This window comes from Nestor notabilis, unplaced genomic scaffold, assembly GCF_000696875.1.
Source record: "Nestor notabilis isolate BGI_N333 unplaced genomic scaffold, ASM69687v1 scaffold14791, whole genome shotgun sequence".
In the NCBI taxonomy this organism is placed as follows: Eukaryota; Metazoa; Chordata; class Aves; order Psittaciformes; family Psittacidae; genus Nestor; species Nestor notabilis.
In genome coordinates, this window is record NW_009915294.1 from 32,982 (window position 1) to 50,039 (window position 17,058).

The 17,058-nt window shown below is 38.6% G+C and overlaps 1 protein-coding gene across 1 annotated transcript in view; it reads left to right on the top strand.

Annotated features, from left to right (window-relative positions):
* Positions 1 to 17,058, top strand: part of PLCH1 (phospholipase C, eta 1) — a gene marked incomplete at both ends in the record, with an annotated part of 40,065 nt that overhangs the window by 11,477 nt on the left and 11,530 nt on the right. Inside the window, 8 exons of the mRNA XM_010024079.1 lie at positions 1,897 to 2,100; positions 3,706 to 3,826; positions 5,121 to 5,292; positions 8,208 to 8,315; positions 10,009 to 10,170; positions 12,804 to 12,875; positions 15,674 to 15,768; positions 16,440 to 16,537. Coding sequence (XP_010022381.1) covers positions 1,897 to 2,100; positions 3,706 to 3,826; positions 5,121 to 5,292; positions 8,208 to 8,315; positions 10,009 to 10,170; positions 12,804 to 12,875; positions 15,674 to 15,768; positions 16,440 to 16,537 — 1,032 coding nt within the window. The remainder of the gene's footprint in view (positions 1 to 1,896; positions 2,101 to 3,705; positions 3,827 to 5,120; positions 5,293 to 8,207; positions 8,316 to 10,008; positions 10,171 to 12,803; positions 12,876 to 15,673; positions 15,769 to 16,439; positions 16,538 to 17,058) is intronic.

Consider the following 17,058-nt stretch of genomic DNA (forward strand, 5'->3'; position numbering starts at 1 on the left):
TCCTCTTAACCTTACTGCTGCTGCTTTTGTGTTTGAGTTGCTTTCAGGGTTAGTGTTGTTTGCACTATCATTTTGCAATATTTTACATTTCTCTGTCTCAAAGGAGGTGTTTTTAAAACTTGATCTGTCTAAAACTGATTTACAGAAGCATAAACTAGGTACCATCTTCTTAGATACACTTGCAGCATAGGGAAAACTGTAAATTAGAGCGACATTGGCTAGATGTTTGAGTTGGCTAGCATGGGCCCCATGCTCTTCTACACTGCAGTGCAGCTGTTTGGATGGTACTACCTCATCTACATGTTATATTCAGTGAGGCTGATGCTTACAGGAAAGGAGTGTTACTAGGGCAGAGTCAGCAATAAACTCGGAGAGGAGGCAGACGGGAGGAGAGGAAGCATTTGATTCAAAGTCAGGATGTCAGTCTAGCTCCCACTTCTGTCCTGTGTTCTGTATAAGAAAGATCCGACAATTTAACTTTGTTAGGAGTGTGTTATTTTGTTTTGTTCTGGACACTGTTGCTGCTTTCTGAAGATTACTTCTCTCAGCTTGGGACCCATGGGGCATTAACAGTAGCATGAAGTCCTGGCAGATCTGCAGGATACCAACCCTATACTCTTGCAGGCATCATAACCTTTATCACTTCTGCTGCCTGGTATTTGAGGGATTTCCTCTGCTTCCTCTTATTTACGATACATTACACTTGTGACGGAGCAGAACAGGATAGCTTTTACCTGCTACCATCACAAGGGTCCACTGAGGGAAAGATGGTGCACATCTCAAATCCTTTGCATCCTGACCCCCTCTTCCTACCTACCAATCTATATTCCCAGCAAGCAAATCACTTGCCCTCCAAGGCACAATTCCTCGTTCCAGGAAATGCAGACCGATGCTGCCAAAGCATTTGACCCAATTTCTCAATTATACTGATGCTTTAACAAGAGTCAAGAAGGGGTAAGGGATACCAGTTTGAGAAGGAGGGGGAGGAAAAGACAGTTTTTATAACAGTAATGACTCATGGTTTAGCTGCTTACTGTCTGCAGTATCATCTAGATGAAGAGATCATTTTTATCTCACTGAATAATGGTGAGGGAGGATATTTTCTTCCACCAATTCTTCCACCAATTCTAAAAGAACCAGTAACACCTTCTTCTGTTCCTCTTATTAGCAGAGTGGGTTTGTCTGGACTGCAGAAGGCAGCTGGAGCACACTTGTCTGTCCATGCACTGGATTTGGTGTAGGTAGTTTTGTCAGGGTTTCAGAGAATTTTTAAGTGTGCATTTTTGTCATCTGCGCCTTTTGAGGGTCTGAATGAAACATCTGATCTGAAAATAGGTTGGCCAGTGGCCATATCTATCTGTCTTCTTTTCAGCCTTCTCATATAGCTACTATTCTTTACTTTTATGCTTCTCTTAGAATCCTATTTTATTTTTCACTATTAGTTGTTAATTAATTTCTAAAGAGGCTTAGCTCAATGTCGTGTTTTGCAAATGCTTGATTTTTACTTTTCGGAGAAGTTATAAATATGTCTTTATAGATTATATTTGCTTTCCTAGTTCAAAGCTGTTTGAAAATTGTCAGAGTTGGATCTTGGGAATGTATTCTTGTCAAAGGTGTCAGAACTTCTACAGGCTTCAAAAAGAAATACCTGTGTGCGTGCCAGCAGTGGACCGAGTCTGTGCAGCATCTTCAGTTTGCAAAGAACCAAGCAAGTCACAGACAGTAGTTAATATGCTGAAAAGATAGGGTACAGGAAGATAATCCCTATGATGTGGTTTTGGAGACATGAATTAGCACAGACAAGCATAAACAGGAAAAAATAAATGTTACAGTGCAAATCATTTGCTTGCCAATATGTACTGCATCCATTGCAAAACTGTTTCTCTTTGTTCAAAGGTTTCACCAACTTCATGCGCAGTCCTGCTTGTGATATATTTAATCCACTGCATTGCGAAGTGCATCAGGATATGGATCAGCCCCTTTGTAACTACTTTATTGCTTCATCTCACAATACATACCTGACAGGAGACCAACTGCTGTCCCAGTCCAGGGTGGAGATGTATGCACGAGTGCTGCAAGATGGTTGTCGATGTATTGAAGGTATATTTTTAGTGTAACTTGCTGGCTGTGGGAAGTATGATGAATATTTCTTATAAACACAAAGTCAGTGGCAAACTCAAAACATTGATGCTTCACTGTCTGATTACCTTAAGTTGTAAACTCTTGTTTTCTAGTTGTCTAAATAGAATTTTTCTATTGGGAGTGGCCATCTCAAACATCATAGACATCACTGTTTTCTTCTGCCTGCTTCTGTGTTCTTATGCTTTTCTCAGTCAGTGTAAGTCTTCCGTTGCCCTGAATTTGTGTGAAGCATTTTTTTTTTTTGTGGCACAAGCTCCAGTAAGGCAATGGGCACGCACCTGTTTGGGGACCTGCAGTTCCAGCAGAGCAGCCCTGGATGTTCTGCTCTGCAGTTCCCCTGTGCATCACAAGAGTGTTTCCAAATCAACATTGTTCAGAATGAGCTAAACCAGAAAAGACCTTTTTCTTTTACAAGCTGAATGGGAAGGTGGGTGTTTGCATATGCATTTCCTCCTGTGGATGCAAAGGGAAGATGAAAGGTGCCTATAGAAGGAGGACAGGTGAGAAAACAGTGCCTTCTATCAGCACAGCTGAGTATCTATTTATACTGTCACCATCTTAGAGCTGAGAAACTTGGCTTTTGTCTGCCACAATGGAGAGGTAGGATGCAGTTTAATTGGCTGGATGCTGATGGATTAAAACAAGATGCTGTTTGATAGCCTGGAGAGTGTGTTGGATTCTTGTTTAAATTCTGCATGACTTAAATTATAACAAAACATTGTTTTTTTTTCTTTTCAGGATTCTGGGTAGAATAAAGTCTTTTGACAAGTTTTTTATAACTAATATTACAAAACTCATCTCTAGAAAAAAAAGTAAATTGTTAATCTGAATTTAAAAACTAATTAGAGAAAGTGAACCTTAGAAGATTGGGCAATCTACCACTGTACTGTCACTTTTGTAGGAAAGTTCGCCAGAACGTAGAATAGTATACTATATTGCTTGACCTCAAAACCATTGTAGATATACAGCCTAGGTAATAGCTCTTTGGCTTCTCTTTGTGAAGCTCTTAACTTCCTGTAGAGGCAACGGTAGTAACAAGGTTGGTGTGAATCCAGGATAATTCATTAGGAAAAGTATTACTGTCCTAATCCATTCTACATGTGATGGATTTGATGCTGCTTTTACTATAGTCAGTTATAAAACTGCATGCTTAATTGGGTTTGGAAAACAGATTAAATTCTTTTTAAATACTTTGTCTTTCAGAATCAGAAGCTGCTTTCCCAAGAGGTAGCTGTAAATGCTATTTGACCTATCACACCTTTATAATTTTATATATAAGGAAAAAACCTCTCTTAATATAAGGGGAAAAAACAAGTTTAGGTTGCGTATTTCTCATTTGATACAAGAAAAAAAAACCACCTGTCTTGTTAGTCTTAACTGAATTGGTAAGTCATAATAAATTGAATGAAATTCCTTGACACCTGCATGTTTAAGTAGTGTACATATTATCATACAATACTTACAATTGTACATATTATTGCTAGTTCTGCTGGAAAGCAAGATCAGCAGAAATGTATCAGATCATGGGCATCTCTTAATGTATAGCTTTTTCTGTCCTAATAGTGGATTGCTGGGATGGTCCAGATGGAGAACCGGTAGTGCACCATGGTTACACTCTTACTTCTAAAATACTCTTCCGTGATGTGGCAGAAACTATCAATAAATATGCCTTCATCAAAAATGAGTAAGTGTAGAGTGAGTTTTGAAGCTACACCTGTCTGGTTTGTGTAGTTAATCCCATGTCAAAATCAACAATCAACACCAGAAAGTACGAATATTCCTTAAAACACATTGAGAAATTATAAATTTGATTCTGTTCCCCTGCTTACGTCCTGTTTATTGTTCACCTGCATGAGCTGTTTCCATCAATTAAGTTAGAAAGTTCATCCTAAGTTAGAAAGACCTCTCTTGCATTGTAAACTCAGTAATGTTTTGAACAGTCTGAGACTGTTGAATATCTTTGAACAGAACTTCCCACTCGTATCCACAGGGAAATTATTCTTAAAAATCAATACTGTGATATTCTCTATGTAAGGAAAATGCTTCATTTCAGTAGGAAAATTGAAAAGCTATCTCATACACAGTATGAGGAAATATTGAGATGTGGGGTAATGTTCAGATTCTATTTTGTTTACCATGGTAATATGTAACAGTTTATTATGAAAATCATGGAGTTTAACCATATATATACAATAGTCTTAGATGATGAGTGGGTGTATAGAATTTTGAGTATTTTAGAGAGAATAAAGGGGAAATGCTTACATTCTTTTTATTAAAAAAAAAATAAGAGGGCGGGGGGGAGAGGCAAAAAAATTCCCAACCAACAAATAAAATACTCAAGGCCAAAAGTTTGGGGTTATTGATTAGAAATAGGAGGTGGGGATTTCAAAACTGAAGGAGGTGGTTCTTTATTTGGTGTGTAGTTGGCATTGGGAGTTCCTTGCCGTAGAATTCTAGGGCTGCCAAGAGTGTAGAAAACAACAGGGCAAATTTGTGGAACCTCAGGAAACTTAAGCTGCAAGTTCCTGGAGCCTTGAATCTGTTGATTTCAAAACATTTTTCTTCAGGAGTGTCTTGATGATCACTTAGAGCTTACAAAGACTTTGTTCATGGCTTGCAAATAGGAATAATGTACCTTCTGCTCAGTTACATAGAACAGAAAGGCACTCCGTTGCTGATGGGCTTTATTGCAAGTTTCTCTGTGCGTCATGCTTGGTGATCATCAGTTTCAAACTTTGTCACCATGTGTGCTAGTGAGTAGGGTTGGAGTATGAGAGCAGGATCATCTGCAAGGGCTGAAGGATTCTGACAGAACAGGGATTTGGGAGTTCACGTGCAAAGTCCTTCTTCCCAAAGTGAGTTTGTTTCCAGACTACTAACAATGCAAAAGCAAACTGTGTAAACAAGTTTACATGGCAAGATGTGCAGGTCTTCTCTCTTAAAACAGTTATGACAGTATCTGGGATTTTTGCTTCTAGGTTTCCAGTGATACTGTCTATTGAAAACCATTGCAGTATTCAACAGCAAAAGAAGATTGCTCAGTACATGAAGGAGATATTTGGTGACAAACTGGACTTGTCATCTGTAGTCGCTGAAGATTCCACACAACTTCCTAGCCCTCAAAATTTGAAAGGGAAAATCCTAGTGAAGGTAACTTGCTACTGGTGACGTGTTCAAGATGCAACAAAAGTAATATTTATTGTGCTGTTTCTTGTATATTTTCTTTGGCTTTGGAGAGCCAGTTCAGCAGTATCATGTAGAATAGTACAGATGCAGTAGGTGAATTAAAATTCTGAGCTTTTCAGAGACACTCAAACTGAGTTGACCTTGGACTTTGTGAGTGTCCTAAAGTACTTTTGTAAGTGTTTCAACAGGGAGGTGATATCAACAGCAGTGGAAAGAATATTCTTCCTATTTCTTGAGCATCTTACTGAAGAGTCTTAAAGACAAAGGTGTTTATTTTTAAACCTTAGCACCATGTCACGAGCGCAGAAAAATGATACAAAATCCATCAATATGAATAAAAAGAACTGACAGTTACCTGAACCTGGTATTTTCCTTTTTTTTTTTTTTTTTTTCTTCATTTTTTAAGATTTGTCTAGCCTGTTATTAGTGGATATTGTTCTGTATGGTACATGTGCCTATACCATCTAAACATTACCCTACAGCTCCTTCTTGAACAAAGTATTTTGGAGTAATATAAAAGCATCTGAAAATTTCTTGTGTTTTCTTGCATTTCCCCTCACCCCCTACCCATGAGCAGTAGTTCATGAAATGAAACTATTTTCATGGTTCATCAGCTGTGTTTATGAAAGAAGAGTGTTTCAGAAAGTAGCTATAAGGAAGAGTGAGGGTGGAGGAGGCCCTGGAGCACTGAAGTTAGTGTTGTATGCAAGATTAATTGTTTGAACCTCTCAGTATAAACGGATTTGCTCTGAAAGGAATTTCAAAGACTGAGATGGATATAGTAAGAAAGAAATGCAAGGCAGATCTTTGAGAGGGTGATTAATAGAGTTGTGGCTTATCAGACTGTCAAATTTACGTTGACACATGCGGCAATTACTTTGCTGTGAGCTCTTGAGACGCTATTTCCCACCCACCCCACCCCCATCCTCTGTATCAAGCTGGCTACCAGGATTCACAATTTTGGTTTGATGTTAGTTTGGACACATTTCAATGTATAGTGCAGAGCTGACTCTGAATTAGAAAATGTTTTTGTGCTTAACTGAGTCAGTTTTCATGTGTAACTGCTAGTTAATGACCTGTGCAAGCATGTAGCGTTGGTGTTTTAGAGAGTCATATGTACGTAATGTCAGTCATGTGACAAAACCCGGCACACCTGGCTTGAACTACTATGTCAATGCACAAAAAGCAAGAGAGGTTTGGTACTGTGCAGCTCTTACTGCTGGTTTTGAGTTGGTTTTTGTAGCACATCTGAGTTTGTAACTTCAGTTTGATTCTTCATTTGACAGTGCTGAAACCCCGTGAGTAGTTACAGAAGTGTGTGGAGCTGAGCTAATGTTTTCAGAATAAGGAATGGTATTTTAAGCATCACAGTATCTTTTCACAAAGCCCTGTCTCCCATGTCCTGCTCAATTTAAGCAGCCCTGTCAGAAAAGATAAAATCATGTTTAGGAATCAGCATCTTGTTGAGAATTAAAACGGTTTCTCATATTTTGCTATTATTTTTGCTGGTTTTTATGTTTTTACTTTGAAAAGGCAGTATTGATTCATTAGCCAGATAATTTTGAGTAATGGCATAATTTTCATCTTGCCAGTGTATATAAAGAGTAATTGTAATAATACTCATGGATTTAAGTCAGTATTAAAGGTGACAGCATGAAGTGAATTTGACCAACTTGTTAGCAGGGCAGCATTATTAATTTCCAAACGCAGCCTATAAATCAATCTATTTCTACAGAAATCTGAGTGTAATTCTTGTTTACCTCTGCCACTGATGAAACAGACTGTGAACATTTCTACAATCAGTGAGAAAGACACACATAGAAGTAATAACTCAAATGTTTAATAGATAATGTATTAAGTAGCAGACAGTTAAGGAAGAGGCAATGGCCACAAGTTACAGCATGGGAGGGACAGATTGGGTGCCAGGAAAAGCTTTTTCAGCTGAGGGTAGTGCAGCATGGAAAGAGACTGTGCAGAAGACCAGGGGAGTCTCCGCCCTTGAAAGTTTGCAAGACCTGGCGAAGCAAAGCTCATCTAGAGCTGGTAATGATCCTCCTTTAGTGGGAGATTGGACTGGACACATTCAGAGCTCCCATAGCCAACCTTTCTAAGGTTCTGTGATTGCACTTCACTTTAAGTCATGAAGCAGGAGAATCAAAGATGAGTGCTCTAAAAAGGAAAACTAATCTGTCAGAGCTTTTTTTTTTTTTTTTTTTTATCTTTTTTTCCCAAAAGTAGCTATTAACCTCTGTTTGATGCTCACCACTCTAATTGGTTGTTGGAAACTAGACATGGAGTTAAAGTAGTTCCTTTCTAATGTAGACATATGACATTCACAGTACTGGATTAGCATCTAATTTTGGACTGCTGACTACACTCTTGTGTGAGCATACAATATTAAAACAGGTTTTGGCTTTGCTGCTTCCTTCATGTTGATGTCTGCTTGCAGTGACTTCTTCTGTGCCTGCGTTTTCTATTCTTATGAGGAACCTATAACAAACTCTCAGCTTCTTACTTTTGTTTTTATTTTAAATATACAGTAGTCTGCTTGCTAGGGGTAAGTCTGAAACATCTGAAACTCAACTCAAAAAAAATTTTTGGACCCTTGCTGGCTTTCAGACAGGTGAGGTGATACACTTTTTCAAAAGACCTTGCAAAGATCTTCAAGTAATAAACTCTTCCAGAAAAACTTAAATTATCACCTGTGATAATCTAGGTTCTTGAACCACTTTACATGAGAATCTCTGAAAACAAATTTCAGACTCTGGTCATAATTTAAATAAGGAGTAGTTGAGGAATGGGCTATTTTGGTCTTTGCATTAAATAACACTGACCATGTGTGCATTTACTGTGAATATTTTTTTTGCCCCTCATTTTAGGGTAAAAAGTTGCCGTGCACTCTTGGAGCAGATGCTGATGAAGGAGAAGTTTCAGATGAAGATAGTGCTGATGAAATTGAAGATGACTGCAAATTAAAGCCTTGCTATGTATGTGCCTGTACACAGTTCCTAGAACTGTTACAACTTTACATTTCTTACATGCATGCTCCATAATGCTACTTAGAGTTGTTAGCAGATTTCTAAGTCAGGTCTTTAAGATACAGAAGTTGTAAAATTTCACATTTAGATATGCAATTACATTGTTTGGAAATGCATACTTTGTCTTTTAAGTCATATAAATAAAGGATTTAAGTACTTCAGGTACACTAGACTGAAAGCATTGATGCCAGCACTGTCAGCATACTAGGCTTTTTTCAGATACAAATGTGTAGTACTTAAAGCAATGGCATGGTGGAATTGCTACACAATTGCTAGATGAAAATTGAGACATACAAATGAAACAAATATGAGGTGTGAAAGGTTCATTTTCAATCCTTCTGTTTCTTATTTTTTGACACAGAAGATTGATTTCCGTTTGCTTTCTTAACTCCTCATTTTTCTGCTGTTAATTTTATTAACATATTTTTTTGCTACAAACTGAAACTGGTGTGCATTATCCAGCAGGTGGGGTTTTTTTCTAGTCAGGAGACAACCTTGCTTCACCAGTTAAAACTTTTGAACAAAGAAAATGCTATCTTGGGAGATGTAGAAAGAATTGAACAAATTCAAATTAGTACTTGGCAAGTCTAGTGTTTAGCTTGCTCAGTGACTCACAATATCATATTTTTTGTTGGTATTTACTACAGTATTGGAAATAGTTGGTATTAATTTATGGGGAAGCTTGAAGACTCCCAATTCCATACATCTTTAGGAATATGATTGATTTTAAGCACAGCTACAAAATACTGCAGGTTTAAGTTCTAGGAAAAAGTATATATTGAATGAACATAACTCTAATTGTGGGTAGAGTGAGATGAGATGAGATTGCTCAACTGGTTCTGAAACCAGCGTAAGGCCTGAAATGAAAGTGCTGTTCACAGGAGCAGTCTGTGTAATCCATGTATACTTTACTAACATGGCTTGAGTGCTTCTGATGAGATTATGCTTTCTTTAACAGAAAGACCCAAGGCCTAAAATTTGGCAATCCTTAAAGCCAACTCAAAACATACTGTGTCTTTTGGGGCTAGAAATGGAACATGTTAGGACAGAACAGTTGCTTTCCTCTCCTGTCTCAGGAGAGGTCTCACACCCCAGTGACAAATGGATGCTAAGTGCACACTGTTCTATAAGGTCCATTTTTATTTTAGGCACTTTATGTAATAGGCTGGTTTCTGTCTGTATAGTACATATGAGTGTTGTTAACGCCTCTTTCTTACTGTTTGGAGCCGAAATATAATGATGCTTGGATTGTCTGGTATTTTGGAGGAAGTAGTTAAGTGCATTAGCTAGAAATTCATGTCATCATCTGAGAGAGAAGGTCAGACTTGTAACAGTTTTGAAACAAATTGCAAACACCAGGGCCAGGTTCTGGGCATTCTGTGTGCTGGACTGTGCTTTGGTGAAGTGGTGTTAAGTTGTGTCAGGAGGACTAAAAAGAAAAAGGAAAATGGAAATGGCAGTAAAAGCCACTAATAGAAAAGGCAAGGTTATGCAAGACAGGATTATACAGGAAGCTTTTTCTTGCACAAATTAAATGTTTGGAGCACTGTGTTGCCTGAAGCATGTGCAATGCTCCCTCATTCTGTTCCAGAAGTGATGGACATAATAATCTACTTTAACTGGATTTCTTAATGTCTTTCAGAGTAATGGTGCAACTGAGCACCAGGTAGAATCTTTTATAAGAACAAAACTGGAATCTCTAATGAAAGAATCCCAAATCAGGGACAAAGAAGATCCTGACAGCTTCACTGTGAGAGCCCTGCTAAAGGCAACTCACGAGGGTTTAAATGTTAACCTGAAGCAGGTATGTGGATATTTCCCTTTCATGTGCTCTGTTGAATATTAGAGAGTACAATGTGTATTGCACATTTTTGAGATGAGGAAGCTGATAAACTTATAAACAACTTCTGAAAGTTTGCTTTATCCAAAGTGAAAATTTGGAACTATTTCAGGGAAGTATCTAAGAAGAGAATTTGGTCAAATGTGAAGAGTATGTTGTTTCAATGTTTTCTAATCTGGTTTATTCCTTGTAACACTTGGAAGCAACCAATTCAGTAAGTACCAATTGCAAGCATGTATCAAGCAATTCAGTTTGTGTCTAGGTTATTGGGGGAAGATCCTTTTTCTATTGCCTTAGTCTTATGAAGACCGGCCATATTAGCAGAAAGCGTTGTCTGCCTCTAATGCCAATGCTGGTTTGTACAGCACTAAAATTTAGGATTGTGATTTTACTGCTCTAGGAAAGGTTGTTTTTTTTCATGACTTTCAGACTGTTTCAGATCAAGAAGGGTAGGCTTCTTTTCTCTTTTGACATCAAACGACTTTTGTAAAACAGTCAAATGTATCAGAATTTTGACTACATCAATAAACAGTACCTTGAATCCATGGTTACCATACTTTCACCTCAATTGTGTGCAAACCTCAGTTAAATACTGAGTGAATTGTTCTGTGGGGGATGTGCCTACTCTGTAACAGGTATAGTCTTAAAGGTCGAGTACATGTAGCTCTGCTTTCTGCATGTCTTCCCACTCTTTAGGGCTTACGTAGTTCTTGTCAATCTTTCTCCAAGGCTGGACCTATGAGACTTTTGTCTGAAGCCAGGCTTGACTACAGCAAACATACTCTGCTTGCGCTGATGCTCGAGACACCTGTAAAACCTGTGTTGTGGTGGGAAAAGGTTGTAAGAATGCAGAGGGCTAAGCAATCTGACCTGACAGAGAAGGGTTATTTTTAGACTGTGGCTTTGCAGTGTGAGAACAGTCAGGTTGCTGGTTCCCTGTGGCTTTCATGAGGTCAGAAAAGTGGGATTTCAGAGAGCAAACCCTATGTTAGTAAATGTAATTAGATAAGAGCCATTTCAGTGCTACTTTGTGTTAAAATTACATTTGCTATGTTCTCTGATGTCTCAAAAATGATTGGCCCCCAGATAGCTTTTAAGAGGGTAAGGAGTTTTGTTTAAAGAATGCAAAAGTCCATAAGGTGTTGGTGTTGGATATGATGACTGAGATTACCCATTACATGTCATTGATGTGACCAGAATACTGAAAATACTTTAGTAATACAAGTGTGTTATTCAGCTATCTGTCACGTAATAATATTAAGTGATAGAATTTTCTAATTGACATTTGAAATTATTGAGATCTCTTCCCTTGCTGCAACAACCCTGTGTGAAGATTGATTGTATGTGACTGTTTTCAAGGGTCTTATAGCAATACAGCCCTGAACAATTAATAATAGTCAATTAAAACAACTGGAAGAATAATTTATAGCCACTGTTGACTTAGATGGGAGGAAGCTAACTGGCTAAACACCGTGATGGTTTGGTAGTTGCCTGATTCATTAGCTAGCTTTGGTGGTGTTGTAAAGCTCTTTTTTAGTAGCTACTGTGTAATTGATGTACCAGAAAGGGATCTGTTGGGAAATTTTTCTACTTTTTTGCTGGTCAAATCTCATTTTCTTTTACCACAAGTTTATGTGCTCATCTCCAGTAATTACCAAGTCAGTTCTGGGGGGAAGTGAGCAGGGTAAGCAGGCAGTGTGTACAATACTTACTGTCAGTCAGGCCTGATAGTAGTTTCAATTTGCTGTTGAAACTGCCAACTCTCACTCTTATCTGAGGGAGAAAAGTACTTTATCTGCTGAAGTTTCATCCAGTGTTTTACAGAGACTTTCATCCTGAGCTAGGAACAAATCTTTGAACATAGATACAGAGGCTATTGACTTTCTCGGAACTGAAGAAACCACGTAGTGCCCTTACCGTTACAGTAGTCAGAAGTGAATTCCAACTCAACACTGAACAGGGAATAACTGGAGTTCATAGAAATTGCTGAAACCCTGGGGGAATATTCATCAGCACCTTTAGGTCTTTGTTTTGCTTTTTAGAAGAGGAAGGAATGTGCTTTTCTGACAGAAAAAGCTAGATGCTGCTAGGAATTATCAAACTTATGTCTAGGGGCATGGCTATAAACGTGAAACTCACAGGCTGCCTATGAAAAGTCCACATTTATCTGCTACAAGATATTTTTTTTCCCCTTTTCTTTTGTGACTATTTTCAAGTGCACTTTCAAATGTTGTTATGTTTTGTTGTTGCTTGCCTTTTTTTGCTAGACTGCTTTTTCTACATGGGTGATTGTTGTCTTAAGTGTCAATATTTTTCCTTAATGCTATAGGATTGCTAAGCTATCAAAGAAATAAAAAAATTAGAGAAGTCCTGTGAAGATTTTGGATTTCAGTTTATGTTCACAAATCAGTATGTTGTGGTTTAGACTTTAACTCACTTCTATTTTTACTTGCAATCACTGTACTTTTCTAATAGTGAATTAGGGTGACATGCAAAAACTTAGGTAGAAATTATGTCTTTTAGAGACTGTAGCAGGCTCTTTAAGGATACTTCTGAAGGTACCTAGTTATACTTCTTATTGCACTTTCTCTGCACAGAACCTGGACATAAAAGAAGGTGGAAAAAAGTCTCATAGTCGATCATTAATGGGCAACTTCGGTAAACACAAAGTAAGTAAAATGAGAAACTCAGTTTGCTGTTCTAGTTCTGACAGCATTCTAGAGACACTGGGTATGTTTTATTGCTTGGAACAAGCATGGTGTGTATGGGGCAGTGAGAAAAGACTACATGATTACACTTGGTACGTTTATTGCTGTTCAGAAGAATATTGTCTGTAGCAGTATTAGAGAACTTTTTAAAGATGAACGTGTAAAGTCAAAAAAAATAAATAAATCTTGCCTGACAGAAAAGATTGTCTTTACTAGTGATGTGGAATTACTGGTTTTCTGATCAAACTTGCAGCAGCATAAGAACAATGTAGACAAATGCCTTTGTGTATTCTTGTTTTCCAGACTTCTGTGCACACAGCTGATACTGTTGGTTTCATTCAGGGTCCAGTTTTGCTGTTTCGTACCCTGAGCAGTGCCACACAGAGTATGCTGTGACTGTCTTTCCACTTGCTTTAAGGGACTGCTGTGACTGAGTACTGGCTCTGGCTCTGCTTAGTAAAAATGTGTTCTTTTCTGATCTTTTCATGGTTTTGCAGATAAGTTAGATGTTTTTGTAGCTGCTAGGTCAACCTGTTTGCTTCGCTGGGTCTTCACTGTTGCAGCTGAATGAAGCAAGATCTGATATAATTTGAATGAGTGTGAGGTTTCATTTTAGAGATAGACAGATAGACAGATAGCAGCTACCAGAAGGGACAGTGGGCCTGTGTTTCCTCCTATTCCCATATCCTGACAAATGTGTTCTGTCATCCACCTCCCCTATTCCCACACTCCCACAGTGCCTTGAGGCTTAGATTTATTGAACATGTAACCTCAGCATGCTTTGGTTCAACTGAAAGCTTCCTTCCTCCTGAGTCAGTTAGCAGATACCAAGTAAGTAAATCGGCAGATAGGCTTGTCATGAAAGGGGCATACAGCAGGTCTGCAGCTGAATCACTGTGCTGCCAGCGGCTTCCCCTGCCCCAGCCTGCAAGACACCTTCAGTGCTATCTGAGGTGAAAGCTGCATGTGAGCAGGGAACACACTCTGTAATTGATAAAATCTGAGCAGCAGTTTAGGAAAAACAGCAATCAGAAAATACTTCAGACAACTTAATCAGCCACCAGCTCATCTGCCCTGGAGTCAGCTAGGAGCCATCAGAAAGTCTCTAGGCAGACAATACCAGGACCCATTTACACTTCGATTATAAGTTTCCATCAGATCGAAGTGAACATACTTCTTTCAACAGCTTTATCTAAGTGCACATTATTCACTCAGTATATGTTGAGATCTGTAAGTACCTGTTGTGCATGATAGTGCATACTTCCCATTGTAACCTGTGCTCACTGATGGGAAAACAAACGCTGTGGAATGAGATATCACTGACAAAAGTGAGCTACTAAAAACTGCTGGTTATGCTGAGGGCTGGAAAGTATGTCAATAATTTAATTACTACAACTAGGTAACCTAATGGATAGAGCAGGTTGGAAAGCCTGTTGGTTCATCTCTGCTGAAAAAAATAAGAGTATATATACTTCCCCCCCCCCGATTGTGTTGGAGACTGAGGCAACAGGGATGTCCAGTAACTTCCCACTTATGCCCTTCCAGCTAAAGGGATGCCTGTGAAGGATGGTTACTATTGATATTTTTGCAGGTACAGAATTATCCACCCAGGGATATTGACTTGTGGTATTTTCAGCCAGCTCTTGTGCCGCATGTACAAACTCTTTAAAAACTGCCAGTGGAGGGACAAACACACTAAGGCTGGCAATTCCCGCAAGTTAACTATGGGAAACATCCACAGTGCAGACCTTCAGATTCCAAAATTGAGCTAAGGAAATGATTTCCAATCTAGGCAATTCTATTTCAGCACTAAACACAGCAAACTAACTCATGTACATTTACTTGTGTATCCCACCAGGAGAAAAGAAATTAGCCGTATGAGTAAAAGGATAAGGAGTTTTCAGCTATATTGTTAATTACCCCTTGATGAGAAGGGAATTAAAGAAACTCTCACTTGAAGCCATTGTTAGTGTTACAAAAGATGCAATGTTGTTGAAATTAGAAACTATTAAATAATCGTTGCTTACAAAATAAAGGTGCTTTTCAGATGTTAATGTTTTTATCATAGCTATTTTCTTTACTGTCTACTGTAGTAATTTGGAATAACTTGAATTCTTGTAAGTGGGACTCAAAAGGCAGCAGAAAGATGGTGTTGGAAAATTTTGCCCATTCACTTCATGAATTATTTCTTAAATTTTCTAAACTGGGGGAAACATAGGTAGGTGGAAGCAGTGCATCATACATTTATATACTACTGTGTGTTACTGTTTGTTAAATATGGTACAACCCATTAGAATTTCAGCGGGACGGGTGGCCAGTGTGTTGGAGACAGTTGGAGCGGTGTTGTGCTTTCATGTCAGGAGGGAGCAGGGGAGGGAAGCTGCAGAATATGCACTGGCCTGCAATGGGCTGGCCGCTTTGCATAAATAATATTCTTCAGGCTTGGATTTGTCTGCTTGCCAGCAGATAAACCTGCTCCCTGGCTGCAGGCTTGGCTCCTTGCAGCCAGATAGAGTGAGATCTGGGCACAGATGCTTTGTGTTGGCTTTTCTTCTCTGCATATATGGAAACGCTTGACATACCACCCAGAGTTTTCTGTTGTCAAATTCCCAGGGGTCATTCTGCATCCTTGTAGGACACTGGTCCTGTGCTGTAAACCTGCTACAGCTTGCCCAACCCCCTAACATTAATTTCAGTTATGTGTATTTATAGAACCGCCCCATAAACTGACCCAGCTGTGCTCGATTCTTTTCCAACAGAAAGCTGTAAAGGCAGCACCCAAATACCATAGTGCATCGGATGATGAAGAAAGCCAGCAAACCCCCTGTGGGAAGGAAATGGGGCAGCTGCACAGGTGAGCTATGAATCACCAATTTTACAGCTCAGTTAAAGCTAGAGGCAATGTTTACTACTATCAATATTGTCATTGCCTCGGGGAAGTCTGTTCTTAAGAGCAGGTCATTTATGACACTTCTGTTGGTGTGTATCTTTCTTGATTGCTGTAGCCTGATAATTTTGATTGCATAGGTTTTTATAGGTTGCAAATAGCAATTACCCTTAGACTGAGAAGTGTGATAGTAATACTCTTGTAATGGAAAATGCTGATCTACATTTTGCATGCTGTAAGAAAACTCTTTAGGCTAGATAAGGGTACATCACAGCCCAGCCAACTTTATTACATCTGAGAATGTAAAGAAAAAGTAATCAAAAAAGTGCCATTGAGAATGCATTTGTTGCCACCAAAATGCTCCTTTTTCAGATACAGCTCAAAGCTGTCTGCCTTGTTTTTGTTGAGAAGAGCCATGCTGCAGCTATTTCATTATGTTTTAAATGAAAAAATTTGTTTGTGTATTGTGACTATAGAGGTACAAGGGGAGTCCTCTCTGAGGAGGTTTGCTGCACACGGTTCCCTGTTCACAGTTGTTCTTTTCCATATTGATGAAAAGAACAGAAAGAGGGATTCAGATATATTTTAAATATTGAAAAATTCCTGATTTGTATGATATATTGAACATATTTCAGCAGACTGGCTCATCGAAGAAGAACAGTGAAGCTGTGCCGAGCTCTGTCTGACCTAGTTGTGTACACGAACTCTGTGGCTGCCCACGATATAGTAGATGATGGTAAGGCTGCTGGCACAAGACTTTGACATACCTTTTTCACTTTCCTGTTTGGATAGGAAACATGTATCCCTTCTTCATGTTCCCCGTGTTTGTTGGTTTTGGGTTTTTGGGGGGTTTGTTTGCCTGGGGTTTTTTTTAAGATGTTTTAAAAGCAGAGTGGTTAGTTACCTGTTCATTTTACTTAACTGTAGAGAAAGAGTAAAGCACCACCTTTCTCTTGGTTTCTTATGACATTCGTGTTTTAGTAACAGTTTTAAAAATGAGTCTTTCTTAGGAGAGCCTTTTTCTGTTTTCACAATTATCTAGAATTTGTCATCATCTTTTAGTTTTATCAATTTTAAATAGCATCTAGTAACATGATAGATTTTTAGTTGTGATAAGTAGATGTGATCCCCATTCAGAAAGTGTGCAGTTGTTTCACTAAACCTATTAGAGGTAAAATGGACAGTGAGAAAGTTGCAAAGGAATTTGTGGGGAAGGTCACTAAACGTACATGAGCAAACTGTGTATAAAATTCTGTA